Source organism: Homalodisca vitripennis, chromosome 8 (assembly GCF_021130785.1).
Source record: "Homalodisca vitripennis isolate AUS2020 chromosome 8, UT_GWSS_2.1, whole genome shotgun sequence".
Classification (NCBI taxonomy): Eukaryota; Metazoa; Arthropoda; class Insecta; order Hemiptera; family Cicadellidae; genus Homalodisca; species Homalodisca vitripennis.
Genome location: NC_060214.1, coordinates 14,870,573 through 14,888,276, shown reverse-complemented (window position 1 = coordinate 14,888,276; position 17,704 = coordinate 14,870,573). Strand labels below are relative to the sequence as shown.

Below are 17,704 nucleotides of genomic sequence, written 5' to 3'. Positions count from 1 at the left end.
CTAACCTAATTTGTAGCTTTCACTATCCTAAATTCAGATGTGTAGATGATTACTGTTTATAAAATTAAAGAATTAAACATTTCTTACAATGCAAATGCAGTTTTAAAATATCACCATTATAACGTGTTCCAGTGGTAAACTATAAACGGAAAAACTGGAATGTTATCTGAAATCAGAGTGACCTAAATAATGGCTAAGTGATAACGCAATCTCCCAGAGAAGATAAATAAATGTCTTATCTCGGTACACACAGATTAGAATAATAGTATCACTAACTTCGGTTACGCCCAATTTAAATATCCGAATAACATTATTTTTCGTATTTTCTAATACAAACTCAGAAGTACTCAATATTATTAAAAATATCTTAATACAGAAATCGTATAGTATCAATGTTATCATTACGGTGCATTGCAGAAATAATATCACCTTTTTGTTACGTACCATCAATTTAAGTTTCCTTTATGGGATGTTCCTGATAATGTAAAGACCAGCGTAATAGTTCCGATCTTTAATAAGGGTTCGTCAATAAAAATAGTTAATGTAAAACCTTTTAGTGTGTTAGCGGTCTTCTTTAAAGGTCTTAAGAAATAAATGAAATGTAGAAGTAATGAGTAAAGAATTAATGTAATGATCGGTCATTTTTCATACACGTAAAACTGGCAATGGTGTTGAGCGTGGGGTATAGAGGGGGGATTGAGACGTACCAGCCACCATCATACTATTTTGGTGCAGGCTGCACTAGCTTCTTCATTTTTAACTGCATGTCAAACAGAGGAAGATCTTGGTTACCTGGTAATAGCGGATGACGCCGCGATGTGTGTGTTGGGGCGGTGGCTTCCACGTCAGAAGAACCGCACTGCCGTTCAGCAACTGGGCTTCCATCTGGGTGGGCGGTGCAGTGGGTACTGGACAAACAGCAGAGTAAGAAGTTATGGAGTCAATATCCTAATAATATTATAAATGCGAAAGTGCCTTTGCATCTTTGTACTGCTTTCACGCATAAACTGTTCAACCGATTGTACTGAAATTTTACACGGACATTCTTAGGGATCATGGGATTAATATAGGCCTATTATTATTTAGAAAATCCTTCCGGCCTATGCCCCACTGGTCTCTAAAGCAGATACAAAATCCCATCATGGTCTGGAAATAAAGTTGCGAAGTATTAATTGAAAGAGCCTGTTAAATGTAATAAGCTTTTCTATATTAACATTGTATCAGGACAGCAAGAGCATGTTTTATTAATTTAACCACTTTTTAAATTTTTTTTTACATTTATAGTGACGAAAGTAACATCACTTTTTTTTAATATCGTGGCAACAAGGCAAAATTGTAAATGAGTACATGTCAGGCATTAAATTTGGTTTTCTTGGACATTGTGGGACGGCATATTTAGAGTAGCTGAAGGAACAAAAAACGGAGAGACTGGGCATTAGCATGGTTCAACAAACTGTTCGCTCCAATGCACGAAACCCAATTTTTATAACAGAAAATCGATGAGGGGTCATCGCATCCGTTTCTCACTGATGAAGTAAACGATATTGATTAAGTATGTAAATACTGAAATAATACCTACACTGGACCGAGGAAATGGTATGATATTGCTGCATACATAGATTGAGAAGCAAGAACATGTACTTTACTACATCATGTATCGTCTTTACACATTGGTGACAACTGTTATAAAGTAAAGTATTATTATTGATGTTGACTTTTGTTTTTAATTTTAAGTAACTATATATTTCTATACAATTTAGAAAACTGTTGTTTTCAATCCACCTTCATTACAAAATTATGTATACCCTATAGGGCCTATAAATATATATATTTTTTGGGTTCCTCGCGGCAAAATTGCAAATTCCAATTATGTGTAGGAAATATAATAAATTTGAATTAAAAGTGCAATCCTGAAATAAGAATTACTCACAATTTTGTTTGACCTCTGATCATTTAAGTCATAAACACTGTTAAATGGGTACCTGAGGCATGACATATGACTATTCCATTTTTAAAATATTATAGGGCCCAATCGTATTATATCACAAGTGCTTTCACTAAAAAAAACTTTCACTATGAGCTTCAACTTTGGAGTTCCTCTAGACTGATCTAAAATAGTTCAAGTGTTCCTGAAATCGTGGGAGATTGTCAATCAGCTACACGGAATGTTGCATAGAATATTGCGGACAAAGACGCGGGTATATGATGATATTTACATAAGAGAAGAAACCACCTCACATATTTTGCAAGATTTTGGTTATGTCTAGCGTTTTACTACCATAAAGAATATTATTCTAGTACTTATAACTATAGGACATAACATGCTATAGTATGTAACCGACCGATACCACGGGGTTATCGAAGGACTCGACAGAACGTAACGTCTTCACAGCATTTCTTTACAGAGTTACTCGCAACTTTGTTGTCCTTTGGACTTCCTCTGTAACAAGTTCCAAGTCTCTAGAAGTTTTCTGTCAAGAGTTACCGCACAGACATCTGGACAACTGCACAGTTTTCAGAAGAGCCTGTCTTGATGGTCCTCACCACTAAACAGATGGCACTGGAGAGGTATTATAGGAGTTATTCTATCTTGCGACATATGGCAGTGTTCTTGCATTTAAAGTATTTTCTATTGCTTACCTAAATGTCGTTAAGTATTTGGTTATAAAAACATTGTAAATACATAGATGTAAAAGGCATAAAACAAAACAGTTCACATTGCGTTCCTAACAAATTTGCAGAAACTACGATACATTTTATCTATGAAGTCTTTAATAGCCTTCTGAAGCTGAAGGGATTATATACCGAGTGTGGTGTAGCGTAATATGTTTTTGTCTTGCCCCAGGAAGATTGATACAAATTCTTGGGCTAAGGAAAATAAATTCACCGTTGCGTAAGGGTAAGGGTGTGGTTTTCTAACCGAGAGGTCCCGGATTCGATACCCTGGGAGGTGAAAAAGAAGCACAATTAATTTAAAATGCCATCATTTGATCCGCTTTAAAAAGTATCCCCTGCAATACGAACCTGGATCTCTCCTATCTTTTCCGTACGTATGAGTTTTACCTTGAAAACGTCATAACTCTGAAACGCTCGAGGTTGTGTTGTAGCAATTCGGCATGGACATGTACCACACTATGGCCAAAAACACACATTACTTACAGTGTTGGAGAATCTAGATGTTTGAATATTTAACAGCAAGGTTCCCGGAGAAAGTAATTGGGCCGCAGAATGCCTCCAGACCGCAGACAAAGCCTTGTTGTTTGTCACTCACAAATTAAGCACAGCGTCGCTTTAAACCCTTTTGTTTCTCCCACTCGACACCTTTTTCCCACTTTCCTTTTGTTTGGTTTTTTGTTTTTATCCTCTTGTCCGAGAACTCTGGATTTAATCAGAGTAAATAAGTAAAATTGCTACCCTGGAGAGCGTTATTAGCGCCTGCTGTGTGCTCGGGCTGGACGTAATTGCCACCTTGGATTTTGCTACCAGAGACGCCGAAAGGTCATGACCCAAATATCCTCTATTGTTTCGGGTTTTATATGCTCTAAAATTGCCTTTCTTCGAGGTATTTAAGATGTACATGGTATTTATTACTTTTTTACTTAAATAATATAAAAACATAATAGACATATAGGTTTATGTTCCCCTTTGAACTAGTTGGTCTACTAATATAGACTGAAGAAAAATGTACGCTTGGTAAAAAGACTACCAAAACCTACTGGCTGAGCGTCAGCGAAGCCTATCACTTGATTTTGTAACTCCGTCTGTCTGTCCATCTGGCTATTTCTCTGTGCACACGATATTTCTATAGAGGCAACCCAGATTTCGATGACAGTGCATGTCACTCCGTTGGATTTGGCTGAGCGTTAGTTTTAAGTTCCTCAATGGTTACCATTTTCACAAAGAAAACTTCAAGAATGAACTTGTAATGAAACTGAGTATAATTATAATTATGAAACTCCTATTTATCTATTATACCATTTCAATTAAATCTCAAAAATTAGTGAACGATCTACAAGAAGGGGATCTTGTTAATATCAATCCCAATTCATAGATCAACAACTTTTAGTATCTATTTTACTGTTCAGGCTTGTCGCCTTTAGAATGCTCTTCCTGATGAGATTGGAAGTATTGGAGGGTCGTGTGTGCCTCTTAGATTTGGGCAACTCTATGGATGTCCATGAGTCCAAACCGTCGTCTCCCGCAGTAGACCGGACCTATCGATCTACCATTGAACCCCAATTTCTCTAAATTTGATATTGGTGATGAGCCGTTCCAGGGCATTGATATGATTGCCAGTGTGGGTGCAACTGGAAAGGATAAACCAGCCAGAAAAGAATCCTACTGGACAGATTTATAACATTACTTCAGACGCAGCTTTTGTCTGTTATCGTTTTAAAATGGTGCGCCCAATCGAAGATTCGAACTCAGGATGGTACTTGCACGGGCCAAGTCAATGCGAGGTGTGAACAATTATTATGAGTTGATAGCTAAAGAAATATATGCCAATGAACTACGTAGTAGTACATTTTGGTTTCATTTGAAACTAGAATTTGTAGTAATCTGTTTTGGGTATGTGTTTTGTATTCTTAAAAATTTGATGACCAATTAAATAAAAATTGATTAATGTAATTAATTATTAAAGTCAGCATATTAGTTTTTTGGAACAATTGTCACGAAAAATATGACGTAGTAATATTTTAAACATTTTCCATGTGGTATTCTACAAAAAATACTAAAAAGAAGAGCTTCATACGATGATGCAAAATCATACATTTTTATTATGTAAACTAGGGATAGTGATTGGTGAAGATCAAGATGTTTAACAAGTTCCCGGAAAGATTCCCAATGAAGCTCTGTACAATGTGCAGTATTATGAAATCTCTAAAAAATTTGTCCTATATTCCTATATCTGTCCTCTAAAAAATATATCCTATTCCTGTGTGCGCGCCTTTTAGAACATGATTTTCACAACAACAAATAAGTTCCTTACGTGCAAAAAAGTAATTAATTAATAACACTACGTTAATTGACTTTTTTATACTGAAAAATATATTTCCTTTCATTTCAAACCTCTTAATCTTTGAGTTTAGGTAAAAATTTAAAAATATTTTTCTAAAATAAAATAACTGTTTTTGGTTTAATAAACCAGACAGTTTCCGTTATCTAAGTTGCACTTTACCAGTTCTTAAATTGCAAACACTTAATTAGGCGACTGTGGGCATTAGCGAAAAAACCTTTTATCAAAAACGAAGTTTACGTAGCCGTCATTACGGGAAATCTAGTTGGTATAGCGCTATCTGATCCAGACTGTAACAAATTATCGGAAAATACTCAAGACGCAAGAAATTCAGAAGTAACAAGCACACTCTGTTCTCATGAGTAAATTCAAATCTTTTCCATTTAATGCTGAATTATTATTGTATATTATATTATTGTTAATTAACCTTTATTTTGTACCAATATTGTTTCCGTGGTTAGACAGGATTCAAGTGGAACTCACATCGCAGCCACTTTCATAAGGTGAGTTCTGAGTTATTAAAAATGAAATCAAATATTCGAAGAACCGAGCGATGACTTTGTTGATCCAAAAACATGGATGACAACACTTGGGAAAACATTTGTTCTATGACAAACAGCCTATTATTTACTTAGTAAAGTTCAAATATGAGTACGGTTATTGACTGTTAGCAAAGCCTATAACTAAGAGTGATATCACGAAAATAAATTGTACTAACACTTGAAGTTTTGTTATATTTTGCTTGGCTGTCACTAAGTGTTCTGGCGAAATTCCTCTTCTGTCTGCCTGTGTTTTCCCCTAGACGTCTCAAGAATGAATTGAATGACGTAAAATATTCCTATTTAGACAACTTCGTGTTTGATTGATGTGCATATCGGAATTTGGCTGAACCTTGCCGTAGCCTAACTATCCGCAAGACGAACCTTGCACTCCAAGCAACTATCGCCCAATTTCCATCCTCTCTGTTTTTAGTGAAATTTTTGAAAACGTTTTTTTCAAACAGTTTTAACAATGTCTTATCGTTACAAAGTTCTCTGTCCCGAATAGTTCGGGTTCAGAAAAAAAAACAAATCGACAATCGATACCGTAACGAATCTCATTCACAATGTTGTCGAGAGGAGGTGCTAAGCTTATTCCTCAGCCTCTCTAAATCTTTTATTGTGTATATTGCGACACTATTACACCATTTGTGGACAAGTGGTACTCTGGGTCTGCCACACGATTAGATTTCGTCTTATTTGAAAGATAGAGAGAGCAGAGCGTGGAGATTGCGAATGCCTTGTCAGGTAAACTCAAAATAACTTACGGTGTCCCACAAGGATCAACATTAGGGCCAATCTTTTCTAAATTTACGTCAAAAGATTGAATTAAGCTATAAATAATGGAAAAATTATTCAATATGCTGACGATACGATTCTCTGCAACAGATTAAAATCAAAACGTGAACTTGAAGTGAAGTCATTCGTTGAATTGAATTCATGCATCGAACATTTGTCTACTCAATTTGAACACTAACAGTTCAAAATCAAACGTCACGAACTTTTGCCTTCAGTAACAACCAGAGCAAAAAGTTCGACCCGCGGTGATGGTGGATGACGCCCTTCTAAAAGAAGCAGAATCCATTAAGTTCCTTAGAATGTACCTTGTTCAGGAGCTGCTATGAGACGATCACATTGAATATGTTTGCTCTAAGGTTGCCTTGGGAATTGATGTTCTACGCAATCTTGCACAATTTGGTTAGTTAGATGTATTAAAAACAGCCTATTTTGGTCTAGTACATCCACAGTTGACATGCAACTTAAGATTGTGGGGAAGCTGTTCCAAATACAGATTTAAAAGAGTTTTCAGATCTCAAAAAGGCCGTCAGACTTCTTTCAAAATTGAACCCCAAATAGTGGTTCAAACATGCCTTTAGGGAGCTTGGATTGCTGACCTTCCCCTGCCTCTATTTATCGAGGTCACCCTGTACTACCGACTTAAATGCGAGTTGGTACGGGGCAGGGATGTGCACTAATACGGAACTAGAGGCGGGGACAACTTTCGAGTCGAACAGCACAGAACGGCAGCTTTCGAACTCTAGCCGTCACAAGTTGGAGTCGGACTAATCTATAGACTCCCTGAGGGCATCAAAAACTCAGTGAAACAACAAATTCATAACTCGACTAAAGCACTTGTTCGTGTCAAAGGCGTTTTACTCGACTGATGAGTTCATGTTAGGCCGCTGGGATGAAAATATTTGAAATTATCAGTAGGTACGAAACCCCCGTTTCTAATACACACTAGAATTATATTGCATTGCATTTTACCTTGACACACATAATTTATCTGAAGTAGTTTTTTATTTTATCAGTTATGTTGAAGCATACCATGCCATATTGCAATATTGTTTGACGCAATAGAGAATATTAGTATTATTATCTCAAGCGATTTCATTTGTAGACTTAGACAAGAATGACTTAGAAAGGTGCATGTCCATCAATAGGATTTGAAACAGCGTCATAAAGTCTATTTATAAGTAAGATAACAGAATTTATATTTTGTCTACCTGGGGGCTGTAATAATTCTTTTCTGTTTAATGGTCTCTCTGTCCACAGGACATTTTGAGAATGACGTGAACTATTGACAAAATTTTGCATGTCATACTACTACTACCTTGTTAAACGCATAACGTATCATTAATCGGCAGACACAAACACTCTCGTTTAATTAACTTTTACTACTCCAACAAAGCCAATACTGAGCTAGTATTGTCTTGCTAGTAGCCAAGTAATATATATCATGCAATCGAATACTCATTTTTACCATACCCCCTTCCGCTGCTGGCTGTTTTATCAGTTTTCAAATCACTTAATAAAAAAAAGAATAATGGTGATTTGAAAAAAATAAAAGAAAAACACTCAAACTCCAACCCTTCCAAACGTGGAGATTGAACCACCAATAATTAACCCTTTTTCGTTGACAAATATTCTCCAACATCGGTCCAATAAATTCGAAGTGTTTGCGGGAAAAAGCATTAGAAAGAACATAGAAACAGGTAAAAATTGAGGGTCCAGGTTACAATTTTGTAATGGTGGTTGTTAAAAAGTTAATCGTTATGTTTACTGAAAATCTTGTTGACCCCTCCAAACTCGTCTAATCAGTCATTCTGTAACAAAAGCCGACAAAATAAAAAAGGCTCATAATTTGAAGCAAGAATGAAACAGTCTGGAATAAAACTCGACAGTCCAACAGAAGCTAGTAACCCACAGTAGAGTACCTAATCAACCAGGCCAGACACTCCACACCACCTTTGTTTAGCACCTCCCCCACCCCTCCTCTGCACACCCACCCCAACCAACCCACTCACCTTTTGTACTTACTTACGTCATGGAATATTTTACCTTTGTCGAATAATTACATTTACAAGCTAATTTCCGTACTGAAATTCATCTTGTAAGTGTGTTTACTAATCAAATAACGCCAGAAGAGAGTAACGAAATTTTTGACATTTAATAAAATATTTCAGTAAATAATTCTGAAGTTGTAAACAAGAAGTATGAACATATACTTCTTGTTTACAACTTCAGTCAACAAGAAGCATTTCAAACCTATTGATCATGAAGCGTAATGCTTGAATGCTTGTAATGGTAGCATAACAACGTTACAGCATTACAGAAGTCCACACAGCATGATTATTGAATTAGTTGACAAGCAGCGGTTTTGAGAAATTGATGGCTGTTTTTTGTAATGTAACAAGAGTAAATCATCAGTAACATAAAAGATCCCCATGAAAGTATGAAATATTCTTCTTGGTATCCATTGCAATTAAAAAAGGAAATAAACTAATGAGTTTTGCATTCGCTGACTGGCATAAAAGTACTAAATCAAAATTTAAAAAAACCAGTGCTTTATGAATAGTTAACACAGATAAAGTTGCAGCAGTTTAAATTCCAACAGACGTGATAATATTTTTAAAGAGCAGAAGGGAGGCCCTTTCTTTATAGATAAGTATAGTAGATTTATCTTACTTTGTTTATCACGAGTAACAGACTTCACTGTTGTATAACACCAAAGACCAAGTTCCTCAGATAGCGTTATCAATTGCAATGAGATAAGCTTATCTGTATTTCCTAGTATTTTCTCACTGTACAAAAGCAGCTGGAATTGTAAAATACAATCAATCCCGTTGTCATAATATATCGACTAACATACGAAGGAATCCCGATTTAATAAAATCTTTAAAATTACACGTAAAACGTAATTTTCCTCAAAATGTTTACATTGTACTAGTTTCAATGAAGTACTAAGTGATAGTGGAGTTTTGAAAATTACTTCGCTTAATTTGACTCCATAGGTTAAATTGTTTTATATTCTATCCTCTGTACGTGCAGGAGTACGCTGGCTCTTTGTGTATAATTCTTTTTACTCTACAGACTCTATATGGTGCATGTGGTCGATTTTTGTTTAGTCACTTCAAAAGTCACTTCTGGGGTCGCGATTTCCATTTAATATTTATTTATTGAAGGTGATATCATGAATTTTGAGATAGTCACAAGATGAAGTTCATATTGTGAAGAAAATGGACCCAAAAGAAGATGTGGAATATGCCCTGTAGAAAATGACAGAAAGCATTCAACTCTTGAGTGTCGTTAACATAAAGAATTCTAAAAATTCTTTAAAAACACACAGCAACGCCACCGTAATTTGACAAGAGTGCCAGTGACACAAACTGGTCAAGTAAAAATGCCATCTTTACCAGACAAAAACACTATAATTTCTTTTAATATAGGTTGATACGTAAAAGAAAACATGTAGTTTGTATCTTATGAAGTTTGTTTCTAGGTGTGAAAATTTATATTTCTTTTAAAAATGTTTTTCTAGAAAAAAATTTGTATCATTAAAGAAAATTTAAGAAACATTTTTATCTATATAATACGTAATACCATAAAATGTTTCTGTTTACAAAAATAGAACACTAAGAAACTATTATTGGCATTAAAATTGTTTTTAGTAACTGTTTAAAATTTGGGTCAGATTTCACTAATGTTAGTCAAAATGAAAAGTGATAGTTGAGGGAAACATCCCCTATGGGGAGATTTCGTAAAAATATAAGTGGGATTTTTAAACCACTTAATGTCGTGGTTTCTAAATAACTTTGAGGCTGAAGTATATGAAGTGTAAGAAGTATATTTTACAAAACGTATATTTTTATTATTAAAATAAAAGTTCTTAGTCCTTTATAACAAATTACGTTTGGTGACCAAAAGTTTTTGGTTTGTTTTTGTGTTTATACGGAACCGAAACTCGGAACTCTCAAGGGGCTGTTATACTTTAAGGTTAATCACTCTTTACCAGGGCTGAAATTTTCGCCGATCAATTTGCGCACCCATCAGATGAAACAAAGATGATTAATTTTGGCCACCTTTGAAAGCGGAGAGGCGAATAATGGTCCGGTGTACAAAGGTTGAAGTGCGCTGCTTAATTTGGAGCTTGGACGTGTGTCAAATTGCCGGCTTTGTCCCCGCGGTCTGTGAAGCAGCCCGGACCAGCATCTGCCGCGTTCCTTTCTTCACAGTCCGCCTCTTTTACATCGAAGCGGCTTCTTGGCTTACAAAGGGTTATTAATACTGCTTCTTATTCTTTCCATTTAATTACCAGCCATTTATTCTCCCAATTCCTTCCGTCTGTTTGGGACCGAGTCATTTAAGATCATTTTTTGAAATCAATTTCTTTACGGCGTTTAAAAGGGTCTTGCAGAGGGCTGATTTAATTCTTGAATTGCGATCCTAACTTTGGGTTTTAAATTATGTTTTGTGGGTATTTTGGTAACAACAGCCCCTTTTGTCTGACAATCAATAATTTTACGCAAAATTTTCGTTAAAATCTCCAAAAAAAGCCTCAATTTCATGTTGTGCAGTGGAGTAATAGAGCAAAAGTTTTTTTGGCAATTTTTCCCTTTGACTTACTGGATTGCTCTGTACACTGTATTCAGTTGTGTGTGTATTGCAATTTGTGTATATATGTATGTACCATCATATGTATTATATATTGCAATTTAAAATTGTTTATCTTTATTTGTTTGACCTTGGACTCTTCTTAAGTAAATATAAATAATTATGTAGTATATAAAGGAAATATACAATAAAATAAGACATTATACTTATTATATAGTTACTTTTATATTGTTAAAAATCTGAATGCGTACGTACGTGGCAAGGCATGATGTCATATGTAGACTTTAAATTTTGAAAAAAACTTAAAAATAATATGTGTTATGATGCGCCATTTTTGTCCCAACTTATGTTTTAAATGATTATATATCTGTATTTAACAATTTAAACTCTGGGGTCCGAAATTGATCCCAGGATAAGGGAAGTAAGTTCCAAAATTTCACTCAGTACTTCATTGGGACTAGTAAATTGTAAATATATTTATGAAAAAGCATGCTTTTCATCATGTAATTGTAAAGAATGTATTCAATTAGAATTATGTACGTGTGTTAGTCAATCCCAACATAAATATATGGCACGGAATGATTGTTTTGTACAGTGAGGAAATACAGATAAGCTTATCTCGTTGCACTTGACAACGATATCTGAGGAACTTGGTCTTTGGTGTTATACAACAGTGAAGTCAACAGTATGTCGTCTGTAACTGTCAACAGAATATCTCGAAAACTAAATGAGCTATAGATTTTTAATTTTGCATGCAATCTTGGTGCAGCCAATGCGACACGTGGCGCGACATACTTCTACCTTGTTTCCATTGTATAACAAGGTGGCAGAGTTTGCCACACCACGTGAAGCGTAACAGGCTTCGCTGAAAGTGTATAACAATGACAAGACTGTAGCTTATTTAATTAGGCTACATGTATTACTATGTTACATATAAAAATCTCACTATTTTAATCAGGCTGTTTACAAATTTATTTCTCCTCCGATGTTTTTGTAGCCATCGTGGTTGCAGTTAAGACCAATTAAAAATGTTCGCTTACGCTCAGCCAAATTGCATATCAGTGACATGCACCAACACAAACTCGAAGTTGGTTTTAATAGAAAAGATTCTTGATGCAACATCTCAAATTTTTAGATCACTTCCTGTTTCCCGCCACTTCGCATGCTGTTCGTAAGCTTTGCTCGTGTATGAGCACTTCTAGTTCAAGTGAATTATATTTCCAAAGCTGATGTAGGGTTTACCATGTTGCCAAGAAAATCTGTCAAAAGTGCATGTTTATGCACGTTTACAGCTTTAAGTTCAACCTGAAATGTATTTTAAAGACAAATATACATCAAAACTTAGCGCCTTCAAATCGAGTTTGGCTATTGAATATACGTAACTGTCTCGTAATTACAGTTTATAATATGCAGGCGCTTTGGAAACTTTTATATTTTGTAGCGCCGCCTGGTGGTGAGTTACATCAATGGGCATAGCTTATAAACCTTCTACGTGAAAAATACTTATACATGCAAATATTCTAAATAAAATGCTAGTAGATATGTAGATACATATGTAAAATCACGTTAAATTACACGTAAAACACAAAAATTTACGTTCATGTTACGTTCTTGTTACGTTCCACGTTCACGTTCCACGTTCCACGTTCACGTTCACGTTCCACGTTCACGTTCACGTTCACGTTCCGCGTTCCAAATTTTTTTCTTAATAAATGGATAGAGCACTAACATTATTACAAAGCGAAAAATATAAAATCGAAGAAGAAAGAAATAATAAAATTTTAGAATTAATACAAAATGTCGAGACAGATTTTAAGAATTTAAGAGCAAGTTTATACAATCTTCTAGATGAAACATATAAGCCAGAACTCGTAGAAATACAGTTTAAAAATAGTAAAAGCTCTGTAAATATTTTAAACAATACAGAATCAGATTCTTTTACATTAGATACAGAAGACGAAGATAAAATATTAGAGATTATTAAACAAGTTGTTAACAGCACAATTGATGTAGATTCTAACGATTTACAAAATATTTCTGGAGGAAGACTCTATAAATACAGATTTAGAAGTTCTAAGTATGGTAGTGGATTAAGACAACATTTAAAATTCTAAACACGTCTTTCTATTCTTTTTAACATTTTGGACTAATTTTACCCAACAAATACAAACCTTTCTGCATGTTTGTTTGGATTTGTTTTAATTAAAATTTGTTAATATTTGCCGAAATTAGTACAATTTTCTAACTTTTTTCACTATTTTTGTAGCTGAAATTTTTTAACTCAACATTTTGAACAAAAATGCAGTAATTTTAGTAAAACTTTGCTAAATTTAGTAGAATTCTAGCAAAATTTTGCAAAAAAGTAGATTTTTTACAGGTAGCTGAAAAGTAGCATAGCAACCCTCCTTTCTTACCTATTTGATACAACAAAGAGTTTGACAAATATTTCTAGTTCAAAGAACGATATAATTATCAATATGGATTTTCAAACTGCTGTTGCAAATTCTATTTCTTATGTTGTTGTTGTCTCTGAGAAACTTTTTATCATATGACGTGATTAAGAACGATATTAGAGAAATCCAGTAAAATTTTAGATTTCTTGATTTTTTTATAAAACAGCTTCAGAAAGTAGAAGCAAACAGCTATAGATTCGGTAATCTTTCATTCGTGAGTTACTGTTTGATTTTACAGATTCGTTTATTGTCCTTTAAACAGGAATTTCTATTGATTTACTGTCTGTCCCAAAAGTGGTCTAGAAACCCCACATTCATATCTATTAATGCTAATATATACAGACAGAAATTAAAATTATCCAGACCTTCGATTGACCAGGCTTCGCTGACGCTCAGCCAACAGAGTCAGCATAATTTAAAATCTTGAATAACTAGAGTTTTTATACATCTCTTGAACTTTAAATGATCCACATTGCACTGAATATTAAAGCCAATATCCTTACCATCCTCCAGAGTCCGTACAGTTCTTGAGTTTGAGGGGCGACCGTCGATGTGCTTGTAGAAGGGGATGAGGAAGAACTGGTAGCGTGTGTACGGCAGAAGACCCGTCACTATGAAACCGGAAGCGTCTCCCGCGTGGAGGACTGTCAGGATATTGGTAGTCTTCGCCTTCACGTCCAGTCCCCGGGAGTAGATGTAAACTCCCTCGACGAAGTCCGATATCAGGATCTGCGAAATCATGTGTCATCGGTAAAAGTCTAAGAAACGATTAATTCCTTTTGTTCTTATGATTTATATATACAGAGTGTCTCGTAACTCTCTGGACAAAGGTACCACGTTATTGCTCAGGTCAAGACAGACATATTTCATCATATGAACATGGGTCTCCGACGCTTAGTTTCTTATCTGTCTGCCTGGATGTGTTTTTCAGAAAAAAGTTAATATCTCAAAAACTAATAAATTAAATTGTACCAAATTTGGCTCAAATGTTAATGATAACAAGACAAGGTACTGAAAACTATATCATGTAATTATCTTCAGTATTTTTAAAATGGCGGCCATTAAAACTTTTAAAGTTTGAATATCTTAAAAACCAGCAGTTTTTCTCAAAAATAAAAATAATAACAATTTTTTAGTAACTGGCCTTGTTATCATATATAAAAATTTGAGCCAAATTTGGTTTATTTTAATTTGTTACTCTTTAAGATATTAATTTTGTATATAGAACACATTCAGACAGACAGATGGGAAACTAAGCGTTGGAGACCTGGTTCATATGGTGAAATGTGTCTGTCTTGACCTGAGCAATAATGTGGTATAACTTAGTTCAGAGAGTTACGGGACACCCTATATAATTGTAACTGTTTATGGTGGCGAGCCATTTTCACCAAAAACGATAATAGAGCACATTTCTGACCATGAAATTATCACAAGTTTAATGTGGCATATCAATGATTATAATATTTGCTAATCTATTACTTTTCTGTCTATAATTTTTCATATGATTACTGTCCAAGTGTTCAGGTTTACACTTTGTCATATAATTGCTAACCCAATTAAATTCTTAAAATATTTTTGCCTAGTATTGAAGAGCCACCCACAGCTGACGGACGGACTTGTTGACGTCTGTTGACTGAAGGTTGATTCCCACTACTGTGAAGATCCATGGTGGAGGGGATAAATCTTATATTTAAGGCCAAAATATTTTGAAATTGTAATGGTGTTATAAATTGTTTAATGCAGTGTGACCCGAAATTCTTAAATGAAAGACATGAAATTGTTATAATAACAATGGTAGACCATTTTAGACTGTAGACTTGAAAATCTACAAAACTTTTAATGAACACTTTTCTTAAGCTAAACAATTGGGCAATGCTTGAAAGAAAACTGGATGAAGCTGTGATGGGCATTAAACACACTCATAGTCCTTCAAGTATTGATGATCCTAAACGCGGTTACATCTTATTCAAGTCATGTATGTTTGTACAAAAAGCCCCTCATGAATCGATGGGCTGTGTGAGGATCTAGGAGGAGAGTAAGTACAGTACAAGGTGCAATGTCTTAGACAGGTCTTGAACCTGTGCTAGATTCATTCATACCTCCCAGCCCAACTTGATGGACGTGGAGCTGATAGGGAAGATACTGGTGAGCTCCAGGATGTGCCCGGCGGAGAGGGTGGACATCGCTTCCCTGAGCTCCTCGGGAGTGTCGTGGTCCAGCTCTGGCAAAGTGACTGGGCTGGAGAGAGGACTGGCGGGGGAGAAGCCGTGAGCGTTCTCGGCTCGGACCAGGAACATGTAGGTCATGTTGGGCAGGAGGTGGTGTAGGGCGTGGGTCGGTCCTGGGACACGGTGAGCCACAGTCACCCACCCTGTGGAACCCTCCGTGGCGCATCTCTACAGGTCTCCCCGACAATTCCACCTGGAGAGAAAGACAGTTTAGATAATTTACAAGTTTGAGTAGGAAGGATAAAATTTCAAAGACATATTATTTTACAATTGAATTTTTCAAGATTAAGAAAACATAAACAACATTACTCAGATAAATTAAGATCTAAGTTAACTCCTCCCCAATCCAAAATAACCTATATGTTTGGCCTTCCCAAAGTCCAAAAACACAGCATCCCCTCTCGTGATTCACCTTGCAAAGAATTGTCTAAGGTGCTTTGGAATGTTCAAAAGCCGTTGGTAGGATAAACACTGACTCAACCCAATATTTTCGGGACTTTTTGGGAAGTCAAAATTCCTGAAGTTAAATGAAACTGAAAAGTTTTGACATTGAAAGTACTCTTACAAATCAAACAGTCTCAGAAACTCTCAGAATCGTTAAATCACGCTTCAGAGAAGACCAAACATTAAATGAAAGGACTAATCATTCCTCACCTGGAGCTCATTCCTCAATTATAGAACTCTTAAATCTATGCACTCAATGCGATTATTTTTGAGTTAGAGGGTCTGATTTACTTTAAGATGAGAATGGCAATGGGTTCTCTAATGTCTCTTTTATTTGCCAATATAACTGTGAAGGAATTAGAGCAAAAAGCATTAGCTCAGTTCAGACAGAAGATTTGTTGGGGTATGTGGTTGATACCTTTATTTATTTTTCCTCAAGGAGACACTAAATTGAATTTATGATTGCTCATATTAATAGTATTTCTCCTTCCATCTACTTCACAATGGAAGTGTAAGTCCAAAACAACGTTAATGTTTAGGATATGTGTTTATGAAAGGATAGAGATGTCCTTAAGATTCTAATTTTTTTATAAGTAACATACACAGGAAACTGTTTAAACTATTAATAAAACCATTAAAAATATCTCACAGAATATGCTCAGATAAAGATGGATTATTAAGGACATTAATAAAGTTGAGTCATATCTTAGATATAATGGGAACCTTTAGTACGAGGGTCGTCCATAAAGTAACCGCCGCTTGGGCGTTGCGCGATAAGTAGTGGGGGTAGCGCCGCCATTCTCACATAGGCGTGCGCAGCCGTTTAGTACGCTTCTAGCTGTGCAAGGTCGTGCGATCGCGCGTTCTTTTGTTACAACGTAAAAAACATGAGCGCCGTGATAGAAAATCCCGCCAAGTGTGAAGTGCGTGGTGTAATAAGATTTCTGTGGTCGAAAAGTTACACAGCAGCTGAAATTCATCTTGAATTGAGTGCGGTGTATGGCCCAAACATTACGAGCGAAGGTGCAATCCGTCAATGCGTTAGTTTTTTTTAAATGGAAGAACGAACGTTCACGATGAAGACCGGAAGTGGTAGGCCATCTCTCGTCAGTGATGACTTGGTGAACAAAGTGGATGAGAAGTTCAAGTTTTGGAAAAGTTCAAATGGGACGTTTTTGACCACCCCCCCTACAGCCCGGACTTGGCTTCCATCTTTTCCCGTACATGAAGCGGTGGCTTGCATCTCGGAGGTTTGCGAGTGATGAAGAGCTTCAAAACGCTGTGATAGGTTGGCTACGTTCTCAGGCGGCAGATTTTTTTAAAGACGGAATTTAAAGAACTGTTAAAAGATATGATAAGTACTTGAATTTGTATTGTGAATATGTAGAAAAGTAGAGAAAAGCTGTAGTTTTTAACATTTATATAATAAACTTTTTGTATCTCAGTTGGTTTATTTTTTATTCCAAAACGGAGGTTACTTTGTGGACGACCCCTCGTATTAGTAATAAACTAAGTGTAAACGCAAGATCAATTTGTATTTATATCAATTCCTTATGGGCCGAGATTATGGGTGAAAATTAGAAGAGTATGTATAAAGTACATAATAACCGCGTTTAAAACATACAACAC

General features: G+C 35.6%; 1 protein-coding gene across 1 annotated transcript in view; it reads right to left on the bottom strand.

Annotated features, from left to right (window-relative positions):
- The window catches only part of LOC124367336 (roundabout homolog 2-like), a 138,584-nt gene that overhangs the window by 16,564 nt on the left and 104,316 nt on the right, over positions 1 to 17,704 (bottom strand). The window contains exons 10-12 of the mRNA XM_046824076.1: positions 15,503 to 15,797; positions 13,907 to 14,132; positions 793 to 908 (exon numbers count right to left, since the gene is read on the bottom strand). Of these exons, the coding sequence (XP_046680032.1) occupies positions 793 to 908; positions 13,907 to 14,132; positions 15,503 to 15,797 (637 nt within the window). The remainder of the gene's footprint in view (positions 1 to 792; positions 909 to 13,906; positions 14,133 to 15,502; positions 15,798 to 17,704) is intronic.